A 12,599-nucleotide genomic window follows, 5' to 3' on the forward strand; every position below is an offset into this window, starting at 1 on the left:
AAGTTGAGCAATTTGTACCTCTACAAAGCATATTGTAGTTATTGGAAACTTGTTCCGGGAGTTTAGTTGGTAGTGTTTTAGGCTATCAGATCGATCGTGGGTTCGATTCATATCAAAGACTCTGGTAAAGCGCCGTACAACAGGCTCGATAGTGGGCTACGAATACCGGCCTTTCAAACTGAAAAACTAACTACTTAAGGTAATAGAATGCAGTCTATAGGCTAGCCTATAGGCTAGTCTAGTCTATAGTCTAGTCCATAGGCTAGTCTATAGGCTAGTCTATAGTCTAGTCTATAGTCTAGTCTATAGTCTAGTCTATAGTCTAGTCTATAGTCTAGTCTATAGTCTAGTCTAGTCTATAGTCTAGTCTATAGTCTAGTCTATAGTCTAGTCTATAGTCTAGTCTATAGTCTAGTCTATAGTCTAGTCTATAGTCTAGTCTATAGTCTAGTCTATAGTCTAGTCTATAGTCTAGTCTATAGTCTAGTCTATAGTCTAGTCTATAGTCTAGTCTAGTCTATAGTCTAGTCTATAGTCTAGTCTATAGTCTAGTCTATAGTCTAGTCTATAGTCTAGTCTATAGTCTAGTCTATAGTCTAGTCTATAGTCTAGTCTATAGTCTAGTCTATAGTCTAGTCTATAGTTTAGTCTATAGTTTAGTCTATAGTTAGGTCTATACCAATACTTGGGAATTTTGACTAAAAACTCAAATTTCACTAAAAATTTGAAATTTTACTAAAAATGAAAATTGTTTAAAAAAAAAGTACGAATGTTCACTAAAAATGCGAATTTTCTCTAAATTTTTAAATTGAAAAAAAAATAAATTTCCGTAATAATTTTCAACACAAATTACTTGAATTTTCAGAATTTTTTAAAGTATTGCTTGCTTGATTTTTAAATGCAAAATTGTTTAGACGTTTGATTTTCATACAATGTATACAAAATAAATTGAGTTCGATTTACAAAATTAAAGGAAAAATATTGCAATTTTTTTACAAAAACTTAAAACAATTTCTTGTACTTAGGTCCTATTAACATTTTCTGTTCTTTAAATACAAAAAAGTGAATTGCTATTCTTTATATCTGATGGAATGCTCAATTAAAAAGAACTACAATTGTAAAACATTTGTACTAAAACTACACTTTCTATGTTTTATTTTTTTCTTTCTTTCTTTTATATTTATTTTATTTTTGTTTCTTTCTAGCATTCTAAACATAGAAAATATATGAAAATGCTTTAGCACAAGCTTTTGGCACAAGGTCAAAACTACAGAATATATTTTTATCAATTTTTCGTAGTGTTCAACAGTGTGCTAGTAAATACTGGCACGTTTGTGTATTAAGTTGTGTGGCGTTAAAATACATTTTTGGTTCATTGTAAAAAAGTACCAAATTGGTACTTTTATTTTATATGCAAAAGTTTTAGTAAAGTGTTGGCCTAATCTGTTTAGCTTTGTGAGATGTTCACTATGACAAACAAATAAATTATAGAAAAAGTTCTAATTATATTCCTTAAGCAACAACTATTAATGTCTCTTTTAAATATATGAACATTGACTATTAATCTGAAATTGATGAGCGAAATTTGTGATATCGATTGGAATTTTTTAATTTTTCTTAGTTTTTTTGTTTGCATGATTATTTTTGCAATGTGTTAATGAAATTGATGAAATAAATATTTAAAAATAAATTTATTTTTAATATTTCATCTACACAGAGAAAGTTTTGATTTTTAATTGACAGTTTTAGCATTTGAACGATTGGATTGGAGAGGATTACACAGATATACAATATTGTTTATTTATATCCCAGGGATCTAAGCAGACTTTTTTAATTATTCAGTTATTCTGGCAGAATGTCTCCATCACATCAGGTTCTTGAGATCATATAGAACTTAAAAGGGACCCAAAATATTTTACGTTTGTGGATCCACGACCAATGTTTTGATATGTTTTTAATCGATTTAAAATACCCATTTAAAATAAAAAAATATTTTTTCTCTCGGTGTAGTTACATACAAATAAACATACATATTTACACTATTTCTCACCAATACAATAGAAATAAATGAATGTTATTATTCTATTGCTATAATCTTCCCTAATCGTATTTGACTTTAAACATCATCATAGAATTGCTACCGACAACTTGACTTCTAAAATATCAAGACCTAAACAGCAGTAGTGGTAGATCATTATCATTTAAACTAATGGAATCAACATGCAATCAACAAATCACCCAAAATACACGAACAAAATTAGTCACTTTAAAATAAATTTAACAAATTCATACATATGTATGATGATATTCTAAATTTTGTTTTAAATTATTTTTAATATTTATTTGAACACAATCTAATTGAAGCTTTTAGCCAAAATACTCTAATGAATGAAACTCGTATAACATTTTTGTATGAGTGTGTGTATATATGTTATATCTAAGTATACTGTGTAGTATTCATATCTATATCTCTAAGATATTATTTGTGTTTGTTTGAATGTGTTAAAAGTGTAAATTGATAAAAGTAGCACATCATAATGATCCGTACCATTGTCCAAAAGTTGGTACTATGGTACGTTTATAAGTAATTTGAGAGGAAAAATAAAAAAAAAATTAAATAAATATTGTGCACAATTTATTGGTTATTAAAAACAAGTCTGCAGTCAGTAAATTTACTTTTTGTTCACCATGATTAAATAATAATTACAAATTTCCAGTTAAACAACTTCTTTTGTAAATTTAATGCTTTGATTATGTAAACTAAGTGTGTGTTATTTAGTTATGTATTTATTTTTATAAAAATTTATACTTTTAATTTAAACGCAACTGAACTTTGTTAATTTAGTTTGACTTCAATACGATTTAATTGTACACAAATGTGTGTGTGTGTGTCGGTATATTACTTACAAGTTACATTTATATGTTAAATCGATTTACTATATTTGTTTTATACTATAGAATAATATGTATTAACATGTTTATTAATACAAAGTTCATTTGTAATCAATTTTTTTATTTTATATATATTTTGGACTATGAGTTTGAATTTTGAAATTTATTAAATTATTTTAACATTATTAAAGAATCACTATAATTTTCTCAATAAACCAAGTGTAACTTGGTGTTTTAATAATTCGCAATTATGTTTTTATATGTAATTTGTTTTATACATTAGACCGGCCCAATTTATATGACATATGATAGTGGAATTTACTCTTCATAGTAAACAACTCTTGCTAGCCTTGTAGTCGTATCAAATTTAACAAAAATATATAATAATTAACTGTGATTTATACCGTTTCATTAGATTTTCAAAACTAAGTATTGGTGTAAATAGGTCGTGCAAATATGCAAGACCTAAACCATCGAATATTTGAAACATTATGTTGAATAAAATATAAGACATTCTTCGTATTAACACAAAATATTCATTTAAAAAGAGATTTTGATTGGTGTAATTTACAATAGATCTTGTAAATATGCAACACTAAGTAACATGGTGATGGATTAGATGTATCCGGTGTGATAGTGATTAGTGTTTAGTCTGCTAGACTGAAGGTCTTGGGTTCGATTCCCACCAGAGACACAGTTTTGACGTAACAACTAACTAACTAACTAACTAACTAACTAACTAACTAACTAACTAACTAACGAACTAACTAACTAACGAACTAACGAACTAACTAACGAACTAACGAACTAACTAACTAACTAACTAACTAACTAACTAACTAACTAACTAACTAACTAACTAACTAACTAACTAACTAACTAACTAACTAACTAACTAACTAACTAACTAACTAACTAACTAACTAACTAACTAACTAACTAACTACCAACTAACTAACTAACTAACTAACTAACTAACTAACTTACTAACTAACTAACTTACTAACTAACTAACTAACTAACCAACCAACTAACTAACTACTTTGGCAGACAAACTAACTTTTTTAAATCAATGACCTTTTACTTAAAATTAAATTCTTTTTGGGGAAATCAGATTTTTTATTACAATCCAATTTTTCACTAAAAATCACTTAAAATTTAAGTTTTCACTAAAAATACAGATTTTTACAAAAAATTGTATTTTTTTTTTTTTTTTGTTAAATTTTCACTTAAAGATCTAATTTATGACTAAAATTTACACTTTAAATAAAAATCATTGTGTCTGTTGCAAAAAATTATTGAAATGTCTTGACATAATTTCCAGTTGTTATACAACATATTTAGTTTTTTTTTTATTTTAGAATATTTTGCTGTAAAATTTTTTGTTTAAAATTTTTTCATAAAAATAAATATTATGAGAAAACTGAATGCAAAAATGAATTTTTAAAACTATTTTTATGAAAATGTCTCACGAAATTATTGCTAACAAATGTTTCCATTTCCCATTTAGTTAGCGGTGTTGGTGGTGGTGATGGCAAAATGTTTGAGCACAACACTACAGAAAAACTTGATGAAATGAAAATGCAAATGACGTCACACCACAAGGAAATTAGAACAATACAACCAACGCAAAAATTGTTCCTTTGACATTTATATGAAATATTTTCGTTTTGTTTTGTTTGGTTTTTTTCGCACAATAAAACTAACAACTGTAACTGACAGACTGACGATTACGATAAAAGAAAATCACAAATAATACCAATACTAATTACTAATAATAAATAATGATCATCCCCAGCGTCATTACAACCATAACAATAACAACAATAATAATATTTAATAATGATGATTATGATGATAAACGCACAAAACAAATAATTGTTTTGTTTTTATTTTTTTTTCATAATGTAAAAAAATAAAACCAAACAAATAATTATGAATTTCTAATATTGATGAAGAGACAGCAACGACGAAAGACAACAACAAACATTTGTTAATATTTTGTTGTTTTTGCACAATACAGTGAATAACAAAAGCGATATGATTTTTTTTAACCAATTTAAAAAGGGAACGAAGAAAGGATATAATAATAAACTTTACCCATCACTGGTGCCATACAAATTAAAAATCTTGTCAATGATGTACCCGTACTGTGTATACATGACAAGCCTGTAAGGTGAAGGAGGAGGTGGAGAAAAATTAAAAAAAATTAATAATAAAATCATATTACATTGTTGTTATCTGAAAATGAGAAAATCCAACAAGGATCACTCCTCAAAGATGGATATTTTTTATAGTAAAGGCATTCACTTATGATACATTTTGTTGTCTTTGTAAATTTCATAGATAGATTACTCAAATTTTAATTAATGCATCATATTTTAAAAATATCAGCTCTATTAAGTCCATGCTGACTTGGTAAAACTAAAATTTTCAGTATGTTTAGCTCGAACTGGTTAAATCTACATCCTATTTAAGTTTGGAAAAAATTTATATATAGTAAACATAATTAATTATTTCCCTGATATAACTATATCAAAATTTTAACTCAGCAACAATAAAAAAAATTCCTATCACCACCGATTTTTATCGACTTCCGACACGAGTTTTCATTTAAAAACAAACAGAAAAACTTATTTCGTTTATCAGGTGACAACATCTGAGAATGTGAACCATAACATAATCGTCAGAATGCAACTTTTAATCAAGTAAAAATATAGAGCAAAGTGGAAATTTTATAAGAGTTATTAAATAATATTTTCTTAAAAATTCTTTAATATTAATAGAAATATGTTAAGTCAGCGTGGTACGCTGTATCTTTATAACGCAATTTAAGATTTAAATATTATCTGATTAAATAATATATAAATGCTTTTGACGACGTGACTATATGCAAGTCTACTAAACTAGCCTACCAGGTTTAATTTTATTTTGAAGGTCATAAAGAAATCTTTAGGGAAATATTCATGTTTTTTAATAAATTTTAGGCCGTTTCAAATATGTATACTCTATATTTTTTCTCTCAATTTCCACTTTTCCTACATTTTCCAATTTTCCGGTATAAAACAAGTCTAATAGAGGGAGTTTTTCAGGCCCTATCGCCAATAAAAGTGAAATTTTTGTTCCCTTGAAATTTTCATTTCATTCGAAATTACTATCGTGAACATGCCGAATACAATTCATTCTATAGTCTAGTCTATAGTCTAGTCTATAGTCTAGTCTATAGTCTAGTCTATAGTATAGTCTATAGTCTAGTCTATTGTCTAGTCTATAGTCTAGTCTATAGTCTAGTCTATAGTCTAGTCTATAGTCTAGTCTATAGTCTAGTCTATAGTCTAGTCTATAGTCTAGTCTATAGTCTAGTCTATAGTCTAGTCTATAGTCTAGTCTATAGTCTAGTCTATAGTCTAGTCTATAGTCTAGTCTATAGTCTAGTCTATAGTCTAGTCTATAGTCTAGTCTATAGTCTAGTCTATAGTCTAGTCTATAGTCTAGTCTATAGTCTAGTCTATAGTCTAGTCTATAGTCTAGTCTATAGTCTAGTCTATAGTCTAGTCTATAGTCTAGTCTATAGTCTAGTCTATAGTCTAGTCTATAGTCTAGTCTATAGTCTAGTCTATAGTCTAGTCTATAGTCTAGTCTATAGTCTAGTCTATAGTCTAGTCTATAGTCTAGTCTATAGTCTAGTCTATAGTCTAGTCTATAGTCTAGTCTATAGTCTAGTCTATAGTCTAGTCTATAGTCTAGTCTATAGTCTAGTCTATAGTCTAGTCTATAGTCTAGTCTATAGTCTAGTCTATAGTCTAGTCTATAGTCTAGTCTATAGTCTAGTCTATAGTCTAGTCTATAGTCTAGTCTATAGTCTAGTCTATAGTCTAGTCTATAGTCTAGTCTATAGTCTAGTCTATAGTCTAGTCTATAGTCTAGTCTATAGTCTAGTCTATAGTCTAGTCTATAGTCTAGTCTATAGTCTAGTCTATAGTCTAGTCTATAGTCTAGTCTATAGTCTAGTCTATAGTCTAGTCTATAGTCTAGTCTATAGTCTAGTCTATAGTCTAGTCTAGTCTATAGTCTAGTTTATAGTCTAGTCTATAGTCTAGTCTAGTCTATAGTCTAGTTTATAGTCTAGTCTATAGTCTAGTCTATAGTCTAGTCTATAGTCTAGTCTATAGTCTAGTCTATAGTCTAGTCTATAGTCTAGTCTATAGTCTAGTCTATAGTCTAGTCTATAGTCTAGTCTATAGTCTAGTCTATAGTCTAGTCTATAGTCTAGTCTATAGTCTAGTCTATAGTCTAGTCTATAGTCTAGTCTATAGTCTAGTCTATAGTCTAGTCTATAGTCTAGTCTATAGTCTAGTCTATAGTCTAGTCTATAGTCTAGTCTATAGTCTAGTTTATAGTCTAATTTATAGTCTAGTCTATAGTCTAGTTTATAGTCTAGTCTATAGTCTAGTCTATAGTCTAGTCTATAGTCTAGTCTATAGTCTAGTCTATAGTCTAGTCTATAGTCTAGTCTATAGTCTTTTAATTTTTCATGCCTGGTCTAAAAAGTATACAAGCCAACAGGGACCCAATATCTTCAACTGATTTTATATAATTTTAAATAATTTTTTTTTTTTGGGCAACAATGTTAAATTATATTTTTTATATCTAATTAATTTAAATACATATTTATATACGAAAAAGAAAAACAACAAAATGAAACATAATTAGAATAGAATTTATTTATAAAAATTGCACATTTTTGCAAGACCCTTTCAATCTCAAACATTTTTATTCTCATATCTCATAGTTATGAATGAAATCATTAACTAAAATTATTAGTTTTTTTTCACTAACGGAATAAATAAATGTTATTACTTAATGCGGTATATTTTGCCATTTCAATGAGTTGTTGTTTTTTTTTATATATGTATATATAATTGTTTTAACGTTAACTGGGAGAAATGAAAAGTAATCAATCTATACAACTCTACTGCGATAAGATAAAATTCTTTAAAAATCAGCACGTAGACCTCTATTTAACATTTGTTTAGAAAATATATATCGCAAAAGGTACGAAGTTTAATTTGTTAAATAGAACTTTCTTTTTTTTTAAATATTACCTTCAGGTTTTGTTTCCTTGGTTTCGTTACTAGTGGTAGCCTCCTCCATTTTGTGGCAGTTTTTCTCTTTTTAATAAGGAGCCGTTGTGTTTTAAATTTTCTTTGTTTTTTTTCTTAATTTTATTTTTCTTGTTTTCGTTTTTCAAAATTGTGTGTGTTTTTACAGACACACAACAGCACCCGCATAAAATTTTATTAGAAAAATTAAGAAAATGAAAAATAATTCGTTACTTTTACGTCAATCATGTATGTGATTTTTTGTGATTTTTATTTTTTTGTTTTTTTATTATTTTTGCACACATGCAAACACCATTCATCCACCATCTATAAAATAATTTTGATGACAATTTTTTTATACACAATTTAAATATATTTTTTTATTTATTTCTTTAGTATTTTGAAAATTTGTTGTTGTATTGTTGGTGTTTTGTGTATGTTAATTTTTAAAATTTATTTCACTTTTTCGTATTTTATATTTTTTTTAAATTTTATTTTCCGTTTCTTCCGTTAAATTTGTTTCTTTTGAATTTTTGTGTATATTTTATATATTTTTTTCTCTTTTAGTTATTTTTAACCAGATGATTTAATTTCATTATATATTTTCAATATTTTTTTTATATATTTATGCATATATGTACATGTAGATTTTTATATATTTATTTTGTCCAACAAAATAAATTTTTAAATAGGAAATTTTTTTTGAGCGAAAATAATAAAAGGCCACAAAAAAATATTGAAAAATATAAATTTTTATTACTATTGGTTATTATTCTATGTGATTATTTAACTAATGTGTTGTTATTCTAACGATGGTTAAAATGCTTTTACTAAATTTTTAACAAATGAAGCTTTTTGTTTGCCGTTTCTATCACGTTTGAAAATAATAAAAAAAAAGTTCTCATAACTATTTTTTTCCATACACAAACACACAACCATTCAGACACCCAGACACTGGAAAAATAACACATTTAAAGTATTTAAGTATTTAAATAATAATAATATTTTTTTCTTAAATAAATTATATTGCATGTATTTGTTTTTAAAAACTCACACATACACATACAATTGTTTACACACTGGGCTTTTCAAATAATATTCGTTATAAAGTCGTTGTTTAAAAACTCAAGTCGTTGGGAAAAAAGGTGTTTGAATCTTTTTTTTATATAATTTGCAATGATTATTGAATTTAAATTTGTTATTGTACCGGTACAAATTGCTTAAACACCTTTTCCTCTCAATGTTTCTTACACTATTACTCGCACTAATTTTGTATTTTAAAATAAAATGAAATTATTACTACACTCTTCAACATCATATTCACTATAACAGAAAGAAGTATGATGTATTTTTATTTCCGAACTGTCCCTGACTAGCAATGTTTGACAAAATCCATCGGTTTTTGTTTTTTTGGCTAATCGGAATTGTCGCTCTAACGAGTTCTACCTTCTGAATGACTAACCAAGTATTTTCGAAAGTGTGTTCCACGGTAAAAATTGTTTTCTTCTGAAAATTTAATTTGCTCCGCCACACGTCGTTCGTTTTTAGTTCACTTCGGCTCACTTTTTTTATTGCCGGCCTCTAAGACGTTCACACATACGTATACACACACAGTGACATACTCTTTTAAAGACCCCTAAGTTTGTACTGATGTGCCATCCATCCATCCATTTATCGCTCACTAAATAATAACTTGTGCGTCCGCGAATTGCTAATGTTTGCCTGCCATGATGGTTGGCACTTCAACTGTATGCTAATCAATTTAATACAAATAATACTCATTCGTATATTTGCAGTTTATTCAATTTTCTTTAAATTCTTTACTTTTCCAATTTTGCATTTTTTTTTTTTTTATTCTCAAGTCTTGTTAAGTATAGAAAATTCTCATGTTTTTTTTTTGGAATATACTAATTTAATGTTGTTGCTATCGTTTGTTTTTGTTTTCTATTGACAATTATTGTTGTAATTGGCAAGCATTGTTTCAGATGCTGTTGCTATTACTGCTGTAATTGTAAGCAATTTATTCAGATTTACTGTTACTTGAGTACCCATTCGAATTTAATTTGTTTTTGTTGTTGCTGCTGTTGTTTTATAAATAAAACGTACTTATTGTACAGTTAATAAACTGCGACACTTGACAACCCTATAGCGTCATATATGTAAATAAGTACAGTGGTCAAATAGAAAGAAACATTTTAAAGAATGTTTTTTTAGGAGAAGAACATCGTGTCCTTCCCTTTGCAATACAAATAAATCTTCGGTCCGTACATCTAGTCTTTTTGTCGTATTACTGTAAAGCCTGTAGGGAATCTGGCTAATTTTATAACTAAACCCCATATATTTTCCTTTTCAGAAAAGAACTCTAAACATATTTAAATTTATAGAAATTATTCCTCTAAATGCAGTATATTAGTATGACCGATGTTTTGTAGCCCTCAGTTCAAAAACCCCGAATTTTGGATTATACCAGTCTTGTACTAAATGACCCATATGTATTCCAATGCAAAAAAACATATTTCAAGGCCAAGAACAAATCGACGAAATTTCTGATACCATGTTCTGAACAAATAGTAGTGCAACGGGGTAATATCAGGAAAATAAGGCTGGACTTTGATCTTAATAGACTTGCAACATGACGCCGAGCGTTGTCGTTTTTGAAAACAACATGGCCCAAAGCCTGCATTACATAAGACCATGTTGCGGATCATGTACTCCCATAATTTAAGCAAGGGACTAGTTATGGATTAGGATTACTGCGATGGATTACGGGGTCCTCACCTAGGACATTACAATGTTAAATGAAGTATGTTTTTTCAATATATTTGGATTAGTTTTGGACCAGTCCTAGACCTTTGAGGAGTACTATTTAAACGCGTTTGCGGAGTAGTCTCAATTTTGCTGGGATTTAACCATAATTGACCCTACCCCCATATAAGGTCCCCTACAGAAAATGACTTCAACGCTCATAACTGCATTAGTAATACCACTATAGTGACGAAGTTCAACATTATCATGTTTTATAGAAACGAAAATTTTTCTACTAAATTTGATGAAGATTACTCCATAGTTGCCCCTACCTCCCATATAATATACCCTTAATGATTTCCATATAAAGTTAAAAAAAATAGTTTTCTGTTCTGGCCTAAGTTAAGATTTCGCAAACGTGAAACATGCCAATAAATATCTACAAATGTTATCTTTTGCCAATGGAGCGTATGAGCAATATGGCTTTATTATTTAATTACATAATATGTATATTATCGAGTCCCTTTGTCATTGTAGCGTATGAGTAATTTGTACTAACGTGAATTATATAACAAGTATACTTAGAGAGAATACATACACAGAAAAAACTGAAAAACGATTTCAATTACCAAAACCTCGTTTTTAATTATTTTATTTTTTGAAGTTCAACCTATAACAAAAATTGTATATTCAATTACTATTTATAATTGATTTCGTACACAAAATTTTTATTTTTTTCTATTTTTGTTGTTGTTAAATACGTATTTGATTATACATTTTTATGAATCAAATACAAAATGAATTGAACCCTTTTAAAATTTTTGATTAATCGTTTAATTGAAAATTTTTTAAAATTAATTTTTTCTGTGTACAAACATATTTGAGTAAAACATCAAAGTGAAAACAATTTATTTTCAAAATTATATTTCACTTTTCTCTCAAATATTCCCACTGTACTCAAAGTCTATATGCATGTAGTATGTAAATCTGTATTTTTTTTTGGTTTTATGGCGAATGTGTGCAAAAGTTTGCATTTACAATGAAGTAATTTATAAACAATAAAGTAAATTAGAAACATTTTAAATAAATAGTTCTTTAAGGGTACCTAAACATACGTACATACATACATACAAAGATAGATGGCAGAACGTAAATAAATAGTACACACAATTAATGAAAATGTAACATTTAAAGATATTTTTATCAATTACATATGGACAGAAAAAAAAAATACACACATATATCGACAATTTGATAAATACAATACATACGAATGCATACACATACATACATATGTGTACATATATACATAAGCAAGAAAGAAAAAAATTGTTGCCAAAAATACAATTCGAAAAACGTCTACGAACTCATTCAACTTATTGACATTTTATTTTGTGTTTAATTAAAATTAGATTTCAGTTTAAATTTTCTTTTTAAAAAAATAACAAAATCTTTATACAAATTAAGGCAATTAATATAAAACTCTGTTTAAATGCCTAAAAATATGCAAAGTTCATAATAAATATATCGATTTATATCTTTATAATAACAACAATTTTACTATAGGTTGTGATTTATTTTTCTTATGTTTGCTTTAGTTATTATTGTTTGTGTTAACGAATACTAATAATAAAAAAGGGAAAATGTTAGCACCTTTTGTAATTAAAGGCATTGTTCACCTGTGTACTTAGTATACGTGGCCGTGGTGTACGTCTCGTGAAACCTCGAAAAGCGTGTTGTTTTCTTTCTTAGCTAGACTTTTGAAATCACATATCGATTTATTAATTACTTATGAGGTCATCGATATTAAGGAAGAAAATAATGAAAACTGTTCTTAAGGAAACAAAAATTATAACTAAA

At 27.5% G+C, this 12,599-nt stretch overlaps 1 protein-coding gene across 11 annotated transcripts in view; it reads right to left on the reverse strand.

The window, feature by feature from the left end:
* Nucleotides 1-12,599, reverse strand: part of LOC119600784 — a 38,620-nt gene that overhangs the window by 25,627 nt on the left and 394 nt on the right. Inside the window, exons 1-3 of one of the 11 annotated variants that reach the window (XM_037951320.1) lie at nucleotides 9,617-9,758; nucleotides 7,998-8,321; nucleotides 4,993-5,061 (exon numbers count right to left, since the gene is read on the reverse strand). The exons of 1 other annotated variant lie outside the window; for it this stretch is intronic. In XM_037951320.1, coding sequence (XP_037807248.1) covers nucleotides 4,993-5,061; nucleotides 7,998-8,046 — 118 coding nt within the window. In that variant the 5' untranslated portion in view covers nucleotides 8,047-8,321; nucleotides 9,617-9,758. Of the gene's footprint in view, nucleotides 1-4,992; nucleotides 5,062-7,997; nucleotides 8,555-8,754; nucleotides 8,949-9,048; nucleotides 9,759-12,599 lie in introns of those variants that run through there. 9 more of the 11 variants (XM_037951324.1, XM_037951327.1, XM_037951321.1 and 6 more) reach the window with 9 other exon arrangements.

This window comes from Lucilia sericata, unplaced genomic scaffold (genome assembly GCF_015586225.1).
Source record: "Lucilia sericata isolate MDLA Ls3-8-SP2 unplaced genomic scaffold, ASM1558622v1 Contig000120F_arrow, whole genome shotgun sequence".
In the NCBI taxonomy this organism is placed as follows: Eukaryota; Metazoa; Arthropoda; class Insecta; order Diptera; family Calliphoridae; genus Lucilia; species Lucilia sericata.